Source organism: Hoplias malabaricus, unplaced genomic scaffold, assembly GCF_029633855.1.
Source record: "Hoplias malabaricus isolate fHopMal1 unplaced genomic scaffold, fHopMal1.hap1 H_3, whole genome shotgun sequence".
NCBI classification, from domain to species: domain Eukaryota; kingdom Metazoa; phylum Chordata; class Actinopteri; order Characiformes; family Erythrinidae; genus Hoplias; species Hoplias malabaricus.
The window spans coordinates 37,483-62,072 of NW_027101326.1; the positions used below are offsets into that span (position 1 = coordinate 37,483).

The 24,590-nt window shown below is 43.5% G+C and overlaps 1 protein-coding gene across 1 annotated transcript in view; it reads left to right on the forward strand.

Moving 5' to 3' along the window:
• Positions 1 to 24,590, forward strand: part of LOC136686048 (glutamate receptor ionotropic, NMDA 2B-like) — a 173,468-nt gene that overhangs the window by 17,621 nt on the left and 131,257 nt on the right. Inside the window, exons 3-4 of the mRNA XM_066659530.1 lie at positions 4,777 to 4,876; positions 6,830 to 6,951. Of these exons, the coding sequence (XP_066515627.1) occupies positions 6,925 to 6,951 (27 nt within the window). The 5' untranslated portion in view covers positions 4,777 to 4,876; positions 6,830 to 6,924. The remainder of the gene's footprint in view (positions 1 to 4,776; positions 4,877 to 6,829; positions 6,952 to 24,590) is intronic.

Here is a 24,590-nt window from a genome sequence, read left to right on the forward strand (position 1 = left end):
GCCGTAGCCGCAGTCACGGGGACAGGAGAGGCCGTAGCCGCAGTCACGGGCACAGGAGCGGCGGGCGCCGCCGCAGTCACGGGCACAGGAGCGGCGGGCGCCGCCGCAGTCACGGGCACAGGAGCGGCGGGCGCCGCCGCAGTCACGGGCACAGGAGCGGCGGGCGCCGCCGCAGTCACGGGCACAGGAGCGGCGGGCGCCGCCGCAGTCACGGACACAGGAGCGGCGGGCGCCGCCGCAGTCTCGGACACAGGAGCGGCGGGCGCCGCCGCCGTCACGGGGACTGGAGCGGCGGGTGCCGCCGCAGTCACGGACACAGGAGCGGCGGGTGCCGCCATCACGGACACAGGAGCGGCGGGTGCCGCCTTCACGGACACAGGAGCGGCGGGTGCCGCCTTCACGGACACAGGAGCGGCGGGTGCCGCCTTCACGGACACAGGAGCGGCGGGTGCCGCCTTCACGGACACAGGAGCGGCGGGTGCCGCCTTCACGGACACAGGAGCGGCGGGTGCCGCCTTCACGGACACAGGAGCGGCGGGCGCCGCCGCAGTCACGGACACAGGAGCGGCGGGCGCCGCCGCAGTCACGGACACAGGAGCGGCGGGCGCAGCCGCAGTCTCGGACACAGGAGCGGCGGGCGCCGCCGCAGTCTCGGACACAGGAGCGGCGGGCGCCGCCGTAGTCTCGGACACAGGAGCGGCGGGTGCCGCCTTCACGGACACAGGAGCGGCGGGTGCCGCCTTCACGGACACAGGAGCGGCGGGTGCCGCCTTCACGGACACAGGAGCGGCGGGTGCCGCCTTCACGGACACAGGAGCGGCGGGTGCCGCCTTCACGGACACAGGAGCGGCGGGTGCCGCCTTCACGGACACAGGAGCGGCGGGTGCCGCCTTCACGGACACAGGAGCGGCGGGTGCCGCCTTCACGGACACAGGAGCGGCGGGTGCCGCCATCACGGACACTGGAGCGGCGGGTGCCGCCATCACGGAGACAGGAGAACCTGCGACGTCGTCCTCAGAGGCAGGGGAACCTGCGACGTCTTCCTCAGAGGCAGGGGAACCTGCGACGTCTTCCTCGGAGGCTGAAGAATGTGCGACGACGTCCACGGAGTCAGATGAATCTGCGACGTCGTCCATGAAGACAGGAGAGGCGCGCGTCGCACTCACGAAGACAGGAGAGGCGCGCGCCGCGCTCTCGAGGACTGGAGCTGTGGAAGGGTTAGGAGGTCTGGTGGGCGCACACTTGTGGGGCTTTCTGAAGGCGCCCCTGTTAGCCTCATCTCCTTTGTCTTGAGGGACGAGGCCAACAGTACCAGCCCTTAACCCCCCCCCAAAAATTTCCCCGGACCTGAGGGGGTAGTCCTCGGGAGCAGGGGTTCCTGCAGAGACGTCCTCGGGAGCTGGTTGTGAGAATCGTCTTTTTAGAAGTCCACAAAATGAGTCAACAGTAAGGGTTGAGGCTTTTTCTTTTAATAGTTCCTCTGCCCACTTCAACGCTTCTCCTCTAAGGAGGGATTTAAGGAACATGACCTGGATTAGGTCAGGAGGAGCAGGACAGGTTAAAAACTGAAAATAAAGTTTGCACTGCAAAATAAATCCATCACACTTGGGACCGCCTTCGAATTCGGTAGGAACTCCCATAACAGACTGTAAAACAGCGGGTTGATCACCCACCGTTCTGGCCAGTAATTTCTCCCCTTGTTTAAAGATTTCGTCCAATATTTCGGCTGTGTTAGCTGCGTCCTGAGGGTCGTACATTCTGTCAGGAGCGAGGGGCGGATTGAATGAGGCGGACGCACTCGCTAAAACACAGTATATTTAATAACGGATGTAACAACACAACGAGACTAAAACAGAACGAAAACAAACGGAGCAAAGCAAGCTAAATAAAACACGGTGAACTAGACAGGGTAAGCGTGACAGACGGACAAACAGCGAAAACAACGATAAAGGAAAAGAGACGGGGAGAAGCTGAGGAGACAGACGGACAGACAAGAAAACACGACCGACATGAAAAAGGTGAACCAACACGACTGAACAAAGGTGAAATGAGAAATGTACGACAAACAGGACGTGACACAAGAGGGCTTAAATACAGACATAAACGAGACACACCTGGACAGATAACGAGGACGGGCTGACACATGACACGGACGAGGAGGCGGGACGAGGGCGGAGACAAGGATATAAACAAAACATAGCCATGTGCGAATAAAGCACATGGCGGGGACAACAGACAGACAGGACGAAGGCGTGACAGTCTCAAATAAAGATGGCCTTTAACCTCTTCGCTAACTGACTAAGTGGGGGTAGTGAGTCGTAACTAAGAAGCAGAATGGGCAGTAATTTATTTATTTATTATTTTTCTAAAGTAATCAATTTTAGAGAAAAATGCGTGATAAAAATCTAAAATCTAAAGGTTAACACTGGTTACTGCACAGATTTACACACACTGTTTAATGTAAATACATATATGCCCAAATTTGGAAGCTTACATGTCCAAGATGGTGGACATTGATTTTTCTCAGTAACTAAGAAGCATTGCCTTTAGAATTGGATGATCTGGAGCAGCAACATAGGAGCCTAAGGTCACCATGCACAATGTCAGATGTCAGCTAGAGAAGTATAATGCCTCCTGGCTGTGGGGCTGTGGAGCAGGGGCACTGTATTCTCAGGGGCAATTGAGCTTCATCTAATACCTCTGGGATGAGTTGGAGTGGAATTTGTGATCCAGAGCTAATCATCCAACATTAGTGCCTCACCTCACTAATACCCTTGAATATCTGTAGATGTGCAACTGACTAAAAACATTTGGACATTAGTGTACATCAGCGCTGTGACTGACTGCCGTCTGCTCATGTTATGATCAGATTAGACATATGCCATTTTAATGAATAAAGTGCAACATTCATTGATTCTTTTATTCATTTTTTAAATGCCTTAATGGCTTCATCCCTTTGTTTCTAAGATCTTAGCATGTCTCTGCTTGATCACGTAGATCAAACAATCTGCCACTGATATCTGAAACAGTGCGAAAAGAGGTGTCAAAAATTCAACACAAAATGGTGCCTTTCCAAAGTTATAGGTTCTTTTTTAAGTCATGCACCATTCATTCATTCATTATCTGTAAGCGCTTATCCAATTCAGGGTCGCGGTGGGTCCAGAGTCTACCTGGAATCATTGGGCGCAAGGCAGGAATACACCCTGGAGGGGGCGCCTTCACAGGGCAACACACACACTCACACCTACGGACACTTTTGAGTCACCAATCCACCTACCAATGTGTGTTTTTGGACTGTGGGAGAAAACCGGAGCACCCGGAGGAAACCCACGCAGACACAGGGAGAACACACCACACTCCTCACAGACAGTCACCCGAAGGAAACCCACACAGACACAGGGAGAACACACCACACTCCTCACAGACAGTCACCTGGAGGAAACCCACGCAGACACAGAGAGAACACACCACACTCCTCACAGATAGTCACCCGGAGGAAACCCACGCAGACACAGGGAGAACACACCACACTCCTCACAGACAGTCACCCGGAGGAAACCCACGCAGACACAGAGAGAACACACCACACTCCTCACAGACAGTCACCCGGAGGAAACCCACGCAGACACAGGGAGAACACACCACACTCCTCAAAGATAGTCACCCGAAGAAAACCCATGCAGACACAGGGAGAACACACCACACTCCTCAAAGACAGTCACCCGAAGGAAACCCACGCAGACACAGGGAGAACACACCACACTCCTCACAGACAGTCACCCGAAGGAAACCCACGCAGACACAGGGAGAACACACCACACTCCTCAAAGATAGTCACCCGAAGAAAACCCATGCAGACACAGGGAGAACACACCACACTCCTCAAAGACAGTCACCCGAAGGAAACCCACGCAGACACAGGGAGAACACACCACACTCCTCAAAGATAGTCACCCGAAGAAAACCCATGCAGACACAGGGAGAACACACCACACTCCTCACAGACAGTCACCCGAAGGAAACCCATGCAGACACAGGGAGAACACACCACAGACAGTCACCCAGAGTGGTAATCGAACCCACAACTTCCAGGTCCCTGGAGCTGTGTGACTGTGACACTACCTGCTGCCCCACCGTGCCGCCCAGTCATGCACCAGTATTTACATATTTAAAACAGTCCTCTACTAAGGATGTATTAATATATATTTTGCGCACAGCTACAGCTGTAAAAATGAAATGTAATAGAGGCCATTTTTAGATAACAAGGGCCTCATGAACCTGGCTTGTCGCTCACTCACTCACACATCGGTCGACCAGCTACACAATGGGTGCTGTTCACTCTTTTACATCAGTGACACCACCTGACCTTGTTATGGCCTTGTGGCTCCATTGCAGCACACTTTACCCACCAAATATGTCTTGTCTTGTTGAGAAAATTTGGAAAACATTTGGGGAACACATCCAGCTTTGTGTAAAATACCTGGGACTAAACGTTTTCTGTCCTGAATCACATTGAACGCCTCTTTTTGTTTGGCATTGATTTATTTCACCAATGCTCCAATGGCCTTCACGTGCACATAAGTGCGCACACACACAGGGAAACGCAGGCAGAATAAATCGTCTTCTAATTGATTCTGCTTGATGTATGTGTAAGGACAGTCCAGGCTGGATATAATCCTGTGCTATTAAACTGCCTGCACTGCTTGTCATTATTGATAAGGCCCTGTGCTTGACCCCTCACTGACCCTCTCTACACTTCATTTCCTCCTCCTGTAGATCCGCCTCCTTTGCCCTCTGCAAGTGGCCTGAACTGACCATCTCAGCCTTTACTCGGCTTCTCGGCTGCTGGACTTCAGCTGCTGCCTGCGTTGAGGAGGTAACAGAGGTCTTTTTAGCATTTTTGGCATTTGAGGTTAGATATTTATCGATAGTAATTATGATCTAAGTGCTGTCTATGAATTGCTGTGTTAAAGTGATGCATTTGTATCTATTTATACAGCCGTAGCTTTGTTCTTTTGATGCGTTTAAGGAGGTAACTGTTGAGATTGGGCATTTGAATGGTCGTATATACTTGTATACATTTTTTAGTTTAGTTTTTAATATATGTGTATTATCTTGAAACAATTATAATGAGAAATCATGCAAAGAGGCATTGCGCCTTTTAATTTTAATTTTTGATTGGAAAGTATCTTGATATCCTCAAATATATTTACTTTATAAATTATTTTTAATTATTTTAGAATTATTCTTTAGTGTCCAGTGCATTTATTCACTCAATAATTAAATAATTCATTTATTTGTGATACAGAGCTATGATCTATTGTAGCCTTTTTGCCTTATAATAGTCTTAATTACATTGAGAAAATAATAAGCAGCAAGTTTTGTACATTTTTATTCATATTTATTTATTACTGATTGATTTGTATTAGCTTTTTTTAAATCATTTTTTTATTGTAAAAAGGTTATTTTGATATATTTTAAAATGATCATTTCAGTCTTTTAGTTAGTTTAGTCTGAACTAACAGGACTTTATCCTTTAAATATATTTTTCTGATTTCTTATTCATGGTGTTTACTTATTTAGCTGGTCTCTGGATGCACAGCGACCCTGAGTAGGATGAAGCGGTAGCCAAAGATGAATGAACTGAATGAATGTCTGAGTGAATGAACTGAATGAATAAATTAATTGGAGATAGACTTAACGGAGCGATATGTAATATGACAGCAGGCTTTTAAAATGGTTAATGCAGTCCAAAATCAAAACACTGGAGAAAGTAGCCTGCCCCATTCCTCTTTTCACCCAGACACAAAGCTCATGTGGGTTGCCAGGTTGAGAAACCTTCATGCACAAGCGCGAGACGAATTCGATAAAAAGAATGTGGTATAGTCAGTCAATTTAAACACAAAATGTGTATTATTTGACAAAAATGTCTACGCTACAAAAAGTAAATGAGTGTCCACTGTATTTCCTATATTTACCAGCTTCATGTTTCACTAGATGAGGCTGATGTTGTCTTCTATATTAGCTTTTTCCTTCCACACTGTCTTATTAGGAGGGAGACATTTGTTAATTATTCGCAGCTTTCGTATTCAGATGTTTAGTTCCGCCTTAAATGAGTTAGTTGGCAAGGCTAATATTGGCGTTATTTGATAGCTTCTTTTTTTAATGTTTCTGTTCCCCCTTAAATAGGCATCGATGCGAGGATAAAGTTAGCGTTTAAAACTAAAAATTACTTGCTACCGATTCAATAGAAAGTTTGCAATGGAGTCTAAGCTGCCTCCATCTATCAGATATATTACTAGTATTTACTCTCATTTTACTTCTGCTTTCGGGTCTTATTTAATATTGTCTGGTCATGGAGATATTTAGAACGATTGCGAACCTTTTTAGAACATTTTCTCCGTTCGCGTGTTAGCTTCCATGGCTCCAGCGCACTGTGCTTGTGTCTGCTGGTGTGTTTCATACCGGGCAAACCTGGGTGTGGAAGCAGTACTGGAGACTGGGCTGTGGGTGGCGATCACAGGTCAAGGCATGGAACAGACACTCCTCAAAGATGAATATACATGCTGCAGCAGTGCAATCAGAAATGCCAGTACTTCAACTTGTTTCCTTGTTCTCTGATGACACACCCTGGTGTTTTTATGATTTAGTGCAGTTAAATATTACAGAATTCTCTTTTACTGACTTACTCACTTCACTGATTAGACCAGCTAGGTAAGATGTTACTGTATATAGATCACAAAAGATATTTTTGAATTAACTTTTCACGTTATGCACCATTTTTAAACCCAATATCCCAACCCCTTTTTTCTGTGTTTGCACGTATCAGCTGTTGGTGTGTGTATGTGCGTGTAGGTCTGTGAGGATATGAGAGGGGGAGTGAATATTCAGGCCCAAACACCATGCTGCTTCTGACATGCAGGGATGAGTGTGTGGCTGGCAGTAAACAAGGTAAGATTACATTTTTCTTAACATTTGAGTACAGTGTTTATGAAAGAGGTTACAATTTTCCCCTCTTACTCCACTCTGTCTGTATTTTTGGCAGCTTTACATATAATTGGGGCTTTGGCTGTGATATATGGGGCTATTGTAATGTGAATATTTGCACCTTTTTTGGACCTACTTTGACCATTCGTTGTGGATCACCTCACGGAAGTGTCTTGTAGCTCATCTCATTCATTCACTCACTCATATCTACACGTTTGTGTGTGTGTGTGCATACTCACTAGTGTATGATTAGGTGTTGAACCACAAGTAGTGTCATTTCTCACATACTTACTCAGTTAGGCACCGCTCCACAAGGGGGTGCTATTGTGCTTCACATCAATGACACTTTGTGTCCTCAGTTTTGAAAGCTGCCTGATGCTTGGTTGAAGTTGTGGTTTAAATTTAATAAAGAAGAATAAGGGTGTGTCAAAAACCACTTACGCAAGAGTATTTTTGATTATTAAATGAGGTTTCACCTAAATGTTTTTAAAGTCATGCAGAGAGACTATATTTTATTTAATCTTATATTATTATTTTAATTCTTTACAATGATTGTGATACGTTTTTATATTTAGTGCTGCTAGTGGTTATTGGGTGTGAATCTCCCAGTGTTTTCTTTGAAGTTTACACCACCCCTGCTTCTGCACTGAATGCATTTAGTCCAAATCCTGACGTCAAAACAATAAAAATAAAGCAACGGCTTAAGCCTCTGGCACTGTATTCATAACCATTTCGTTATTTGATTGCCATATTCATGTATTTGTTATTCATTTCGTAATAACTTCCTGATTTATGGAGGCAGACGTTTCTGTCACAGCGCTGTGAAGCATTTTGGCTTTGGAACTTTCAGTAGAACGTTTCAAACTAAGAAGCGGGTCTTAAATCTCAAATATGGATTTACTCAGAGATTTTGAAAAATCAGGGGAATTCTCAAAGCCACTGAGAGTAGTTTGGTGTAAAAAGAAAAAGAATGAGAATTGCACACAAATCGCTGGTGATTCATTTGAACCATTTATTGGTGACCTCTTAAAATTCTTGTGGGCCATGGTGAAACGTCCCATTCCATTCATTTGCATTCTTCTTGTTAAATTCTTGTTCCAAAATACGTTTTAAAATTTTGAGATATGATTTTGACCTAGTAAAAAAACCTATAAGAAAAAATAATACTTACATTTCTAGATTCCTACGGCCATCACTATACAGTACTCTGAACAATGGTTTATATTAAATTATGCAATTCTAACTGGTTTTAAACACCCTCCTTTACTTGTTAGCTACACTCTGCCAGACGTTCACGGACACCTGCTTATCCAACAACACTGTTCTGAAATGAAGGGTATTAATAGGTAGTTTTGCTGCAAGGACTTCATTGCATTCAGCTACAACAAAAAAGTCAGGTCATGCACTAATATTACATATTATATTTCGAATCACATCACATGCCACTCAAACTCGTCTGAATGAGGTCTGTCACTCCAGCGAACGCATCTTTAAACTGTCGGCTGGTGTTTGGCACTGGGCATGGAGGCCTCAACCTCATGTACAGGTGCTGCAGAGCATCCCATTGAATTCCATGCTTCTTTTTGGATGGAGATTATCTATCTATCACGCTGTATGAGCACAATAGAGGTGTACGTTAGTGTCCTAGCTCCAGGGAAGAACTGAAGAAACAACATGGCTAACTTCAGGGGTAAGAAGTAAAGTATACTGTCATGCACTCATGGCTAATGTACAAAAAGTGTGCTACATACTGTTTGCTAAGCTTTGTATGCTAATTATATAGCGTTAGTGCTATAAACAAATATACTTACATGCAACTAATTGTACTAACTGTGCTGTTTTGAGACCCACCCTTAAGTGCACAGTTATATGTCAAGTACCAATAGAAAAACCCTTTTTTGTGGTGTCAAAACCCTTTTAAAAGCTACTATATTGAGCCATCTACAGCCCATCACTCATGCAGAGGGTTCTGTATAGCACCTTTTTATTTACTAAAGAACTTTAGAAACCAAGACCTATTTTGCACAGTAATGTGTTTACTAAGTATATATGCAGTACATTGAAATATACTTATTTTTTACCTGGGTATGCAGATTGAATAAATACGTAGTAATAACTGATTTACCTTTCTCCCAGTTTTTGATTTTTTGTTTCACCATAAAATCACTAGCTTGAGCACTAGAGCTTCCACTTCTGTTTGAACATGAGTGTGTTTCTGGGTGTGTAGTTTTTTGCAGAAGCTTAAGTTACGTCACACTACCTGAGCATTTGTTTCATAACTGCAGCAGATTAGGCTGCATTTCTACTGCAGCTCTGCCTTCAGCTATGCATTGAAAAGCTGGCATTGACGGGTGTGAATATGTGTTCGTGCGCGTGTTTGTGAGCTGCACACCGCATATACGTCTGAAGGGCTTCTAGATTGATTTTATGTGAGCATGCACCTGAAGTAAACATGCGCTTGATATCCTGCTGTGATTGATTATTGGATTAGTTTGCATCGCTTTGCAAATATTGATCATGCAATTAAAGGGATTTGTTGAATGGGACTCTTCTGGCCTTGAAGTGTATCCACTTACAAGAGAGAGTTTAAGCATGGGTGTGTGATGTTGCAGGTGTTACTGAGCGTATAGATTTAGGTAAGATTTAAAGGCAAAGTTTCTTAACAATTCTGGACAACTACTGTTCCCACAGTTTGTTTTCATTCAGAAGCTCTGCACCTTTTAAGGTGGAACAGCATGTTTGAGTATTTGGTTGAAGTTTAAGTTGTCTGTAAATCTTTTCAGTGTTTGAATTAGCACAGAAACTCATTTGTAAATCGAGCTGGTTAGTTTTGTTGCACTTTTGGCATGTGTTTACTTTTATGCAGTTTGGAGTCAGTTCCACCTTAAGAAATCTGTAACAGTAGAAAATCAATCAGTCAATACAAACAAATTAGCTTTTTCTAGCCCACAAACAAACCGATGTATTTGCAAATTAAGAATGTCTTCTTAGGTAATATGTGCTATTTTAGCACTTGGGCTCCCCCTACAGTTGCAGAGTGTAATTAATGTTAACAGCACTGTCATGAACCCAGAGAGGACATGGAGGGAGGGCCAGGGTGGTTTTCATACCTTCCTCCATAAGTTACATAGAGCAGTTTCTGCAGTGCTGAGCCTGCAGTAGCAACGACAGGGGCTCTACTCTATCTATGACAGGGGAATGGAGGATGACAATAATTTTGAAGGTGTATTGTTAAAGTTAATATACAATTAAGTGTTCCTTTACTGTAATAAATTTTGAACTTTAAACTTGCATGTTATAGCTGCTGCAAGCACGTATGCAGACACAGGGAGAACACACCACACTCCTCACAGACAGTCACCCAGAGGAAACCCACGCAGACGCAGACACAGAGAGAACACACCACACTCCTCACAGACAGTCACCCGGAGGAAACCCACGCAGACACAGGGAGAACACACCACACTCCTCACAGTCAGTCACCCGGAGGAAACCCACGCAGACACAGGGAGAACACACCACACTCCTCACAGACAGTCACCCGGATCTATTATTAATATTATTATTATTATTTTCATACTTTTGTTAACTATAATGTAGTGCTGTTCTGGAGAGCACCATATAACTCATAGTGAGAGCTAGCAAGGTTAAAGTACAGCTGGGTTATTTTTAGCACATGGTTTTCTGTAAGGAAATGTAGGAAAGCAAAATATACATACAAACTCTCCATAAAGCATCACTTCTGTAACTTTGACCCTCACTGACTACAGACCACCCTGTTCAACACCATCATTCAACAGTGCTTCTCGGCCAGAATAATTCGGCCAGTTCTTAAGCCTGTTTTGAGCACACCACTGAACAAGAAAATAGACACTTCATAAAACGGGGCGAGCTCCATCCTGACAGTGATTCTTCACTGTGAGCACAACGGATGTGTGTTTAGCGCTCCACAGAGTGAATCCATGGAAAGCTGCTGGCCCTGACATTGTCCCTGGCAGTACCCATGTGGAACATTTAGCCCAGGTCTTCACTTTGATATACTGGTTCCAGAACACATTGGTGCAGCGTGCCTGAATGACTGAAAGACAACCCATCTGCCATCACTGGACCCCATTTGTTTTTTTGCCTACCTCCCAAAGAGAATTCCATTTTCATAGCTAGACTCCAAGCTCAGTGACCTGGGAATTATCACCATGTGGAACTGGGTCTTGGATTTTCTGACCAACAGACCTCAGTATGTCAGGATAGGCAGTTACATGCCCTCCAGGCTTAATCCAAACACTTGTGTGCCACAGGGCTCTGTGCTGGGTCCTCTGCCTTTCTTTCAGTTCACCAACGACTATGTGCCTTTGCATAGCTCCAACATCAATATAAAGTTAGCAGATTACAGTAGTCAGCCACATCAGCAACAATGATAACGTTATTGTGGTACGCAGCCTGGCAACATGGTGCTCATCCAATATCCTGATCCTCAACACGAAAAAGATCAAGGAGCTCATTATGGACTACAGCTGCACACACTCTTCCATCTACATCAATGGAGCAGAAGTAGAGCGTGTCACCAGCTTCAAGCTGCTAGGCGTCCACATCTCTGAGGATCTGTCCTGGAATTTCTACACCTCCTACCTGTTCAAAAAGGTGCGGCAGCAACTTTACTTCCTGAGGAGACTGAAAAAGGACCATCTGTCTCATCAGATCATCACCAACTTTTACCAGTGCATTATGGAGAGTATCCTGACAAACTGCATAACAGAGTGGCAGCTCCACTGTGGCTCATAGGAAAGATTTGCAGAGGGTAAGGAAGACTGCTCAGCACATCATTGGTGCCCAAACTCCTGCCATTGAATGTTTACAGGTAGCGCTGTCTGAGCAGAGCCACCAAAATCATTAAGGACCTCTTCCACCCCAGTCACACAATGTAGCACCTCCTGCTACTCAGGAACATTCGAGCCAGAACTAATCGACTTGGGTCCAGCTTCTTTTCAGCAGACAATAATGTAGATATTACCAGGACAGTGATGTGACATGGGTTTACGAAAAGTAAGAGGGTGCTGCCGCTCATACGCCTCACGTTCCCCTCGCCTCCCTTGTGATCCAGCATGGAACAGCCAGAAAGAAAGAGCATATCATTCTCAAGCAAAATATTCAATAAAGGGTCCAATAGACCTGCAGTTGTCACTTTTTCAAGATGCAAAGGACTTTTTCAGTGCATATAAAGGATTATGGCTGGGTCAATACACACGGCCGGGCTGCTGTAGCCAAACCTTTGGTCACTCATGCCAACGCCAAACGTCGGTTTCAATGGTGCAAGGAGCGCAACTCTTGGGCTGTGGACAATGTGAAACATGTATTGTCCTCTGATGAGTCTTTTACTGTTTTCCCCACATCCGGGAGAGTCACGGTGTGGAGAAGCCCCAAAGAAGCGTACCACCCAGAGTGAAGCATGGGGGTGGATCAGTGATGGTTTGGGCTGCCGTATCATGGCATTCCCTTGGCCCAATACTTGTGCTAGATGGGCGTGTCACTGTCAAGTGACCAGGTGTTTCAGTTTCATTGTCCAACCCCTGTATACATTTCCTATATAATAATAAATACTATATTTATATTAGATTGTTAGTAACCAGAGCGATATTAGTATACACACGGTTCCTTAAAGGCAACATCTAAGATTGAGGGGAACTGCAGTTCTCTCTAGTTTGTTTACATTCAGAAGGGATGCATTTTTTAGGTGGAATTTTGGTGGAAACTGTTGTTCGTACATGGCTGAAGTTTAAATGATCTGATTTTGAATTACCACAGAAACTCATTTTTGTCTCAGGTTACTCACGTTTATGGTACTTTTGGTCTTTGAAGCAGTTAGCCATCGTCCCAATTGGAGACATTTCCACCTTAAGTAATCGGAAACAACAAAATAAGTAAATATTACGCAGCAATAGAACAATATCCTCATCACAATTCTGGCTTCTCAGGGTTTGGGTACTGTCCATTGCCTAAAAACTCCTAAAAACTTTTTTGTTACAGTTGTAAACATAGCTTTTAACAGCTTTTTAACTATTCTATACATGTTATTTATATATTATTAATTTGGATATAGACGGTATTCATCGTACTGCTATTATTTGCACCTCAGGTAAATGCTAATTAAATTTCTTGCCTTGCATTGACAATAAAGTGGAATCCATCTCATTTGTAAATCGAGCTGATTAGTTTTGTTGCACTTTTGGCGTGTGTTTACTTTTATGCAGTTTGGAGTTTGGAGTCAGTTCCACTCTAAGAAATCTGTAACAGTAGAAAACCAATCAATCAATACAAACAAATGAGCTTTTTCTAGCTCACAAACAGAGGAACACTAGGACCTGCTATTTTAGCACTTGGGCTCCCCCTACAGTTGCAGAGTGTAATTAATGTTAACAGCACTGTCCTGAACTCAGAAAGGACAGGGAGGAAGGGACCAGGGTGGTTTTCATACCTTCCTCCATAAGTTACATAGTGCAGTTTCTGCAGTGCTGAGCCTGCAGTAGCAACGGCAGGGGCTCTACTCTACCTGTGACAGGGGAATGGAGGATGACAATAATTTTGAAGGTGTATTTTTAAAGTTAATATACAATTCAAAACAGATAGAATCCATCTGTCTGTCTAAAAAATTTAAAGTGATATTCAAGTCAAAATTTGCCTCCTATACATTAAATACGTTTTCATTAAAACTGTACTAAAATATGTAAATAAAATATATATTTGCGTTTTATTGTAGTGTTTTGGTTGTGATTAATACAGTTTACGTTTCTGACACATTTTTTATTTAGTTGGAACAAAATCTAATTGAATTAAATAGTGACTTCCTTTTTTCACCTTATTATGTATGCGTGTTACCTCTAGCTCCTCAGTGTCCATACTCTGACTGTATAATATTTAATTGTACATCATAACATTAGCACTCACTCATGTCACTTTTAGCTTAATTGTTCGCAACGTTAGGTGCTGGATACGAAGGTCGTTTCATCTCTGTTTTTAATAGAGAGGCACGGGTCGCTTGTATTTGGTGGCTCTAGGCTTGTCTGCCCTAGTTTTCATTTATAGCAGTAATGAAATTTAGATTTGAAATGTTCAACCACAATCATGACATGTATCATCCTAATTACCCCATGTACCTCAGTAAAGCTTAATTAGGGGAATGCGTGTCCTCGTTAATTAATCAGCTGTGTAACGAGCAAGTGTAAGTCTAAGTAGCTCTGTTTGGAATCAGGTGAATGTTTCTGATTGCAATAATTTTGTGTGTGATGTCATAATGTTAGTTAATAAAATAAAGCAAAGAGTATTATTATATTCATTGTGACAAATTTATTTAAACATTTTCTATACTGTGGGGCCTATACCCTATATATAGACTCATCCATCCATTATCTGTAAGTGCTTATCCAATTCAGGGTCATCGTGGGTCCAGAGCCTACCTGGAATCAGGCGGGAATACACCCTGAACGGGGCGCCAGTCCTTCACAGGGCAACACACACACACACACACTCACACCCACAGACACTTTTGAGTCTTCAATCCATCTACCAACATGTGTTTCTGGACTGTGGGGGGAAACCGGAGCACCCGGAGGAAACCCACACAGACACAGGGAGAACACACCACACTCCTCACAGACAGTCACCCAGAGGAAACCCACGCAGACACAGGGAGAACATACCACACTCCTCACAGACAGTCACCCGGAGGAAACCCACGCAGACACAGGGAGAACACACCACACTCCTCACAGACAGTCACCCGGAGGAAACCCACGCAGACACAGAGAGAACACACCACACTCCTCACAGACAGTCACCCGGAGGAAACCCACGCAGACACAGAGAGAACACACCACACTCCTCACAGACAGTCACCCGGAGGAAACCCACGCAGACACAGGGAGAACACACCACACTCCTCACAGACAGTCACCCGGAGGAAACCCACGCAGACACAGAGAGAACACACCACACTCCTCACAGACAGTCACCCGGAGGAAACCCACGCAGACACAGGGAGAACACACCACACTCCTCACAGACAGTCACCCGGAGGAAACCCACGCAGACACAGGGAGAACACACCACACTCCTCACAGACAGTCACCCGGAGGAAACCCACGCAGACACAGGGAGAACACACCACACTCCTCACAGACAGTCACCCGGAGGAAACCCACGCAGACACAGGGAGAACACACCACACTCCTCACAGACAGTCACCCGGAGGAAACCCACGCAGACACAGAGAGAACACACCACACTCCTCACAGACAGTCACCCGGAGGAAACCCACGCAGACACAGGGAGAACACACCACACTCCTCACAGACAGTCACCCGGAGGAAACCCACGCAGACACAGGGAGAACACACCACACTCCTCACAGACAGTCACCCGGAGGAAACCCACGCAGACACAGGGAGAACACACCACACTCCTCACAGACAGTCACCCGGAGGAAACCCACGCAGACACAGGGAGAACACACCACACTCCTCACAGACGGGAGTGGGAATCGAACTCACAACCTCCAGGCCCCTGGAGCTGTGTGACTGTGACACTACCTGCTGCGCTACCGTGCCGCTCTATAGACTCAATGTTTCAGTATTTTATATTATATATCTAATAATCTATATATAGGCCTCATATTCAAATATTAATATTATCAGTCAAAATTTGTCTGGGACACCAGACTTCAGTGTTGAGCTTTCTGGAGGTGTTGTGGGCTAATGCTGAGTTCGAGTGATGTCAGAAACTGGGAAATACGATTTATCCGACTTGTAAATTGCACCCGAATGGCGGACAAAGTCGTATTACCACTGGTAATATAATAGAATAATTTAAAAAGAGCAGTTAACTTTGGGAAAAATATCTAAAACTGAAACCAGAGAACAGAGCAGAGTGAGTGGCGTAAATAATAGTGACATTCACACAATGGACAATATTGAGGTCAGCAAAAATTATTGAGGAAATGTCCGTATATTGTGCAATAAGTCGATAATGTAATTACTGTGACAGGCCTAATGTCACAGCCTATACCCTTTATATAGGCACCAGTATTTTAACACGTTTGAACTCACATACTTTGGTAAGCGCCACAGCTCTTTGTGTTTGCTGGAATAAACTTCTTATTCTTGGTAAATAGGATACTACACGAAAACACGAAGCTTTACCACAGAGGAATATGGGTGGGTTTGTGCCTAAAGGACGGTTTAAGCTGCAGTAAGAACAACTCCAAAACATGAGGAAATAATGCAACAAACATGTAGCATATTAACACATGTAAAATATGATCAGCAGCAATTACTTGAAACATATTTTATACGTTACTTACACAAACAGCTGCGTGTTCCTTAGCTGAGGCTGCGGTATTAATAATAATACACTATATTAAATCAGTATGAATGATATGTCAGTAAAACATTTGTTTTTCCGTTTAATAGTGTGTGTGTGTGTGTGTGTGTGTGTGTGTGTGCTACTGAGCAGGAGCTTTCCAGAATCATCACACTCAAATGGTAGACACTCAGAGAATCACCCTGAGCTGATGTGACTAAACACACTCTCCGCTAATCTCCACACACCAGGAGCCACACACAAATTTATTATTAGAAACAGAGGCAAGACAAAAAAAAGATTTTACAGTGGCGCGGCATAGACACACACACACACACACACACACAGCTTTAAACCAGGCCTTCGTCAGCTGCCTCTGAATCAGTGAGGCTGCAGAAGTGTTTTCAAACTGAATTTATTGATCAACTCGCTGCTGCTGCATTTTCATTTATTTATTAATGTGTTTTACAGAGGTGCTGCCGTTTAGTAGCTTTAAAATACAAAGTAAGCATGCGTACACACACACACACACACACACACACTTCCCACTTTATTAGGTATACCTTGTAATCATTGTTCATTTCATTCGTATCATCTCCACTAACCACAGAGGACAACTTTGTATTTCTAACATGACAGACTCTAGTCCATCTGTAGCTCTGCATACTTTGATGTCCTCCTTTCACTCTGTTCCGTAGTGGTCAGGACCAGCAGGGTTTTTGTGTAAAAGGTAGAACAGAGTGACTTTTATAAGAGAGATGGGTGTAAATGATTGACTGTTTGCTCTAATACAGTGTGTGAATTGCCCTCAGTCCAAGAGCAACCTGTGTAATCTAATTAGAGTATGTCTCTGAGTGAATGCTGCATGAGATTTTGTATGTGTGTGTGTGTGTGTGTGTGTAGATGCAGTATTCTGTGTACAGTATAGCAATATCTCTGTAGTGTTTCTCTTTTATCTTCTACAATAGCACATCTGTCATTTCGTGTCTTTCTGGATCTGTATATCCACGGACTGCTGCCTGAGTGTGTCTTTATTTACCTCTTTAAAAAAAAATGTCACGGACACAGTCAGTGATGGGTGTTGAGTTAGGGCTGTAGGGTTCTGTGTATTGGTTTGGAGTGTTAGGTGTTGTTAAAGGGTTTGTAGGGGTGTCTGGTTTGGTGTTTGCTGTGGGCTGTAGGGTATAGGATATGGAATGTTAGATTATATATATATTATTTGATTCATAAAAATTTTGATCACAAACGATGTTCAACAAGAAAATGCATAAATGTGAATTACACACCAGATGTGTTTTATAGCCCAAAAGTAATAAACACCAACCCGAGTATATTCTGCATGTGCTTGTGCATTTGCTTGGAGAAAAATGACTGTACGTCCAGCAATAAATGCAGCATATTAAACCTGGCATGACAAAAAATGCTGAGGTTCTACACACTGATAAATTTGACTGTGTTCAGTGTGGACCTCTCTACCCATTAATTTTTCATTCATTCATTATCTGTAACCCTTATCCAGTTCAGGGTCGCGGTGGATCCAGAGCCTACCTGGAATCATTGGGAGCAAGGCGGGAATACACCCTGGAGGGGGCGCCAGTCCTTCACAGGGCAACACACACACTCACACACACATTCACTCATACACTCACACCTATGGACATTTGTGAGTCACCAATCCATCTACCAATGTGTGTATTTGGACTGTAGGAGGAAACAGGAGCACCCGGAGGAAACCCACGCAGACACAGGGAGAACACACCACACTCCTCACAGACAGTCACCCGGAGGAAACCCACGCAGACACAGGGAGAACACACCACACTCCTCACAGACAGTCACCCGGAGGAAACCCACGCAGACACAGGGAGAACACACCACACTCCTCACAGACAGTCACCCGGAGAAAACCCACGCAGACACAGAGAGAACACACCACACTCCTCACAGACAGTCACCCGGAGGAAACCCACGCGGACATGGGGAGAACACACCACACTCCTCACAGACAGTCACCCGGAGAAAACCCACGCAGACACAGAGAGAACACACCACACTCCTCACAGACAGTCACCCGGAGGAAACCCACGCAGACACAGGGAGAACACACCACACTCCTCACAGACAGTCACCCGGAGGAAACCCACGCGGACATGGGGAGAACACACCAACTCCTCAGAGAGTCACCCGGAGGAAACCCACACAGACACGGGGAGAACACATCAACTCCTCACAGACAGTCACAGGGAGAATATCATTGACAATCATTATGATGTAGTTTTATTTTTATTGCTCAAATTTAAGTTCAATTGGGTATAAAAAATATTATTTTAATGTATCATTATTATTATTATTATTATTATTATTATTATTATTATTATTCCAGACTGAACTGACAATCCATTTTGATCTCTGATCTCTTCCATTCCCTGCACTTCAGAAAAAATAAATTTCCTTTCTGCTTCAGTGCGCACACACACACAGACACACACACACCTGCTATGTGTTTAGAACAGTACGTGAATGAGAGAGACAGTGTTTCAGAAACACAGTACAATCTTTTTTCGGCCAAATGCTTCCAACTCCAATTACAAATGAAAAAAAACTGATGCCATTTCAAGTGTAGAACTGACAGTTCTGAAACACAGCACCTGGTTTTCTTCAACAGTGGATGTGAGTGGCAGGGGTGGCTGGTGAAACATGATAATATTTGTAAATATGATTTGTTTCCACCCATCCATTGTTGCACAGTAATGTAATCCATTAATTATTTTAGTAGTTGAATGTTTTTTGATGGAAGAATTGTATCAGTTAGTGATGCTAATTTATGTAATATTCCAGGGACTTGAAATAGCATTATTTTAAAAACGAATACATTTCAATTTCAGTTGGACGTCATATCAGCTAAATACTAATGCAGATCCAATATCTGTTTCTTGTCTTAGTGATAAAGCCAACCCAAACTTTACAGTTAACACTAGGGATGTGCATGATTATATGGTTAATGTGGTGTGTTCTCCCTGTGTCTGCGTGGGTTTCCTCCGGGTGACTGTCTGTGAGGAGTGTGGTGTGTTCTCCCTGTGTCTGCGTGGGTTTCCTCCGGGTGACTGTCTGTGAGGAGTGTGGTGTGTTCTCCCTGTGTCTACGTGGGTTCCCTTCGGGTGACTGTCTGTGAGGAGTGTGGTGTGTTCTCTCTGTGTCTGCGTGGGTTTCCTTCGGGTGACTGTCTGTGAGGAGTGTGGTGTGTTCTCCCTGTGTCTGCGTGGGTTTCTTTCGGGTGACTGTCTGTGAGGAGTGTGGTGTGTTCTCCCTGTGTCTGCGTGGGTTTCCTCCGACAGTCCAAAAACACACGTTGGTAGGTGGATTGGTGACTCAAAAGTGTCCGTAGGTGTGAGTGAATGTGTGTGTGTTGCCCTGTGAAGGACTGGCGCCCCCTCCAGGGCGTATTCCCACCTTGCACCCAATGATTCCAGGTAGGCTCTGGACCCACCGTGACCCTGAAGTGGATAAGGGTTACGGACAATGAATGAATAAATGAATAATATAATGTATATTTCATTTGTATTGTTTAGTAAAATGTATAATATTATGCAATATCAAAGTAAGATAAGAAAATAAGAAGAAAATATATTGCAGACCGTGGTGCTGAGTTGGATGGAGGGTTATTAATTGATTTTTAATTAATAAATTAAACTGTCATCCACATGTGTGTATGACTCTCTCTCTCTCTCTCTCTCTCTCTCTCTCTCTCTTTCTCTCTCTCTCTCTCTCTCTCTCTCTGTCTCACACACACACATGCATATATGACTAATTCACTTGATTTACTGATTAATTTAGTCCAAACCTTAGCAAGACACTAGCACATCCTCAGATAAACACAACTAAACTATTAAGCAATTATGTAATATCTTATGGTAACAGAATTTTTTGTGCCAAACATCTGTGAGCTGTTGCGCAGCTGTTGCGCTGCACTGGTGAGCATACACAGTGCTGCATGAAGAGTGTATACCTGAATAGACACAACTTTTATGATATATTTTATATTTCAGGGCATTCTCAGGACAAAAACAGCTTCAGGTGTCTGGCAAAAAACACATGAGTAAATCATGTCTCATACATCAAGCTAAATGGGCTATTTCAGAGCGCCGCAGGTGAAGCAGGTTCAGAGAACATCACATGATAGACTCCATGTGACATTCACAATTTGTTTATTGTTAGATGGATTACAGCTTTGTGGCAAAAGGAAGATGACAAAACACACTACACACCCAAATGTTTGTGGACATCATCTCCTCTATTATTTATTCTGAAAAGAATGGTATTCAATGTATTTGGTCCCCCTTTCCTACAATAGTGGGTCCTACTGTCTGTAAGCACTCATCCAGTTCAGGGTCGCGGTGGGTCAGGAGCCTCCCCACAGTCACTGGAGGGGGAGCCAGTGCTTCGCAGGGTGACACACACTCAAACATTTCACAAATATATACGTGAGGACCTCCACAGGACCACCACGGAGCTGGTATGGTTTCGGTGGTGGATCAATGTCGGCGCGGCAGTGACACTGACGGGATGGTGGTGTGTTAGAGTGTGTTGTGTTGGTATGAATGGATCAGACACAGCTGTGCTGCTGGAGTTTTTAAACATTGTCCACCCACTGTCCCCTTTGTTAGACACCCCTACGTTGCTTCACCTTGTAAGTGTTAAGTGAGAAACATAGATCTCTTGCTGCATAGTTCATGTTTATGTCATCTATTAGTTCATGATGAGTGGTCACTGGACGCTGCCCACAGGACACTTTTGGCTGGATATTTTTGGCAGGTGGATTATTCTCAGTCCAGCAGTGACTCTATCTATCTATCTATCTATCTATCTATCTATCTATCTATCTCTGTCTGTCTGTCTGTCTGTCTGTCTGTCTATCTATGTATTTATCTATCTATCGATCTAAGTATCTATCTATCTATCTATCTATCTATCTATCTATCTATCTATCTATCTATCTATCTATCTATCTAAGTATATATCTATCTATCGATCTATCGATCTAAGTATCTATCTATCGATCTATCTATCTATCTATCTATCTAAGTATATATCTATCTATCGATCTATCGATCTAAGTATCTATCTATCGATCTATCTATCTATCTATCTATCTATCTAAGTATATATCTATCTATCTATCTATCTATCTATAATGGATATACCTTAAAATACTTTTAATAGAATAATTATATAAATAGTTAAAATATTCAGTGCTTGTAGCACATTAAAATACACTTCAAACTTTTGCCATATACTGCAATAAAACTATTGTCTGTATGAAAGTATACTTTTATTCTTTTTCTTCAGGTCAGCCCACATACTGTCACTCTCCGCTTCAGTGTAGGAGACCATTACAAAATTATTAAAAGAAACTGTTGTTGTTTTATATTATTACTTAATTTGTTGGTGTTATCATCATTATCCATGCTCTTACCCGAATAAGTAGAATCTGTTGTGGCTCGGAAGCCTAGGGTGGTGTTTTTAATTAAACTAGGAGTGTTCAGGGGTTTGGTTGGTGATTTAAATCACAGAGGGAGAGAAACTCAACATTTGTCTCAGAGTGAAACACTTGCCTACAGTTCCTGCTAAAGATAGCATTAGTGAAACCGCAGCTTACAAACTCCACTTTCAGTGGCATCAGTGGAGTTCCATAGGACCACAGTGACCAGATGTCATTTGTATAACTGCAGTACATTCAGTCCATTATCTCATACACATACATATACCTGGTTAATTCTATTAGAACATTTGGAAATAGCAAAGTCACACACAGTAATGTATCATTTAAGCAGTTTTTCATTCACATATTTATTCATTCATTATCTGTAACTGCTTATCAGGTTCACAGTCACGGTGTGTACAGAATCATTGGGCGCAAGGCAGGGACACACCCTGGAGGGGGCCCCAGTCCCTCACAGAGCGACACACACACACACATTCACACGTATAGACACTAAAAGACTAAGTATTTTTTATTGGACAGTGATGATGTTCAATAGAAATCTGTAATCTTAGCAGAGACCAACGGTACTGTACACAAGTCAGAGACCACCATTCATGCGTTTAAGTTTAACAGCCTTAAAGCCAATGTTAACAAAAAACAACAACAACAAAAACAATACATAAAATGAGTACCGGTACTTTAAGAAGGAGTGTTTTAAAATAAGAGCGGTATTTCCAATGAGTGCCACAGGGGGCAGTGTGCGCCCCCCAGCGGTTTACCTCCTCTCCCTCCCTTAGTTATTTTGCAGCTAGTTTTAGCTAGTTTTAACTTGCAGAAGTTATTTAAAAACAAAAAACCTAACTAGCACCAGCTACTTTCTGTACAGACCTCAGCTACTTTATATAGAAGAGAATCACCAGTAGCACAAGTCGTGAGCGGGAGAGACAGCTCTCTCTCCGATGGAAGCTCCGGGAGAAACGGCTCGTCTGCTCCAGAGAACTAGCAGCACAATCACACAGATCAGAATGAGCTGCAAATTTGCAAAATGTACTGCCAAAGACACGCTTGCTTCAATTTTTGTTGTTTTTATTCTTTTTGCTGAACTCCTCAACTGAGATCACATAATTGATTGAGGCATTCAGCTTTATTCAAACAGTAAAAACGTCTTATGAATGTATGACATGGACCGAAGGCGCAATTGGACCCAGAAATTGTAAAACGTCATGTGTGACGTCACACGGTGGGCGGCAAGGTGGCTTGGTGGTTAGCACGTTCGCCTCCCAGCGCTGGGATCTTGGGTTCAAGTCCCATCTGGGTGGAGTTTCCATGTTCTCCCCGTGTCTGCGTGGGTTTCCTCCGGGGGCTCCGGTTTCCTCCCACAGTCCAAAAACATGGAGGGTAGGTGAATTGGCTTCTGTCTAATAACTGTCCTGGTGTGTGTCCTTGGGTGTCTAGAAAGGCGCTATATAAGTGTAACAATAATAATAATAACTTAACAAGCAGATCTACCAGCGATTTTGCAGACCGCCCTCAGCTTGTAGAGGAAGTACATTACTTTTCCTGACGTTTTAGGTTTTTGTCATGGTATTGTTTCAGTATCGGTATCGCGATATTTAGGCAGGTATCGTATCGAAAGTCATAGTTTTGATATCCTGCCAACACTAGTATGTTTGGCTTTCTCTCATTCTCTCATTTTAGAAAACAAATAGGTCTCCAAACACTGAAAATCATGAACCAAGATGAGGATATTGCTCTATTCCTGCTCCATAGGTGGGTAATATTGACTTGTTTTTGCTGTAGATATCTCTAAATTCAGGAGAGTGCTAACTGCATGAAAGTAAACACAGACAGAATGTTCTACAAAACTAAACACCTCGAGTTACAAATGAGTTTCTGTGGTGATTGAAACAAGTAATAAAAAGTTTCAGACAAGTTAAACTTGTACAAACAACAGACGTTATTTTCCTTCAAACATACCTTTGCCCCTTAAAAGTTGAGTAGCATCTGAATGTAAACAGTGAGAGAACAGCATTTCCCCACAATCTTAGACCTTGCCTTTAAGTTGCTTTCAAAAAATTTTAAAAAGCACTTTCCAAAACTGTTAAGAAAATGTTAAGAATGACTTAAAGACACAGTTAAAATGTGTTTTTGGACTGTGGGGGGAAACCAGCACCCAGAGGAAACCCAAGCAGACACAGGGAGAACACACCACACTCCTCAGAGACAGTCACCCGGAGGAAACCGACGCAGACACAGGGAGAACACACCACACTCCTCACAGACAGTCACCCGGAGGAAACCCACGCAGACACAGGGAGAACACACCACACTCCTCACAGACAGTCACCCGGAGGAAACCCACGCAGACACAGGGAGAACACACCACACTCCTCAGAGACAGTCACCCGGAGGAAACCCACGCGGACACAGAGAGAACACATCACACTCCTCACAGACAGTCACCCGGAGCGGGAATCAGACCCACAACCTCCAGGTCACTGGAACTGTGTGACTGCGACACTACCTCCTGCACCACCGTGCCTCCACAAATATAATTCAAATATTTAACATTAGTTATTTGTCTTTTTCAGTTGTATATTATCTCTGTTCAAAGAAAAATGCGTATCTCCAAAATAGTAACTTTAGAAGTCAATTTACAAAGATTGTAAGCCAAGTCATTTTGTAGCATTTCTATTGGCCCATTCCTAATGAAACACCGCAGCTGTGTTCAAATAAAGCAGTAAAATATCCACAAAAATGGATTGAGTGAAAA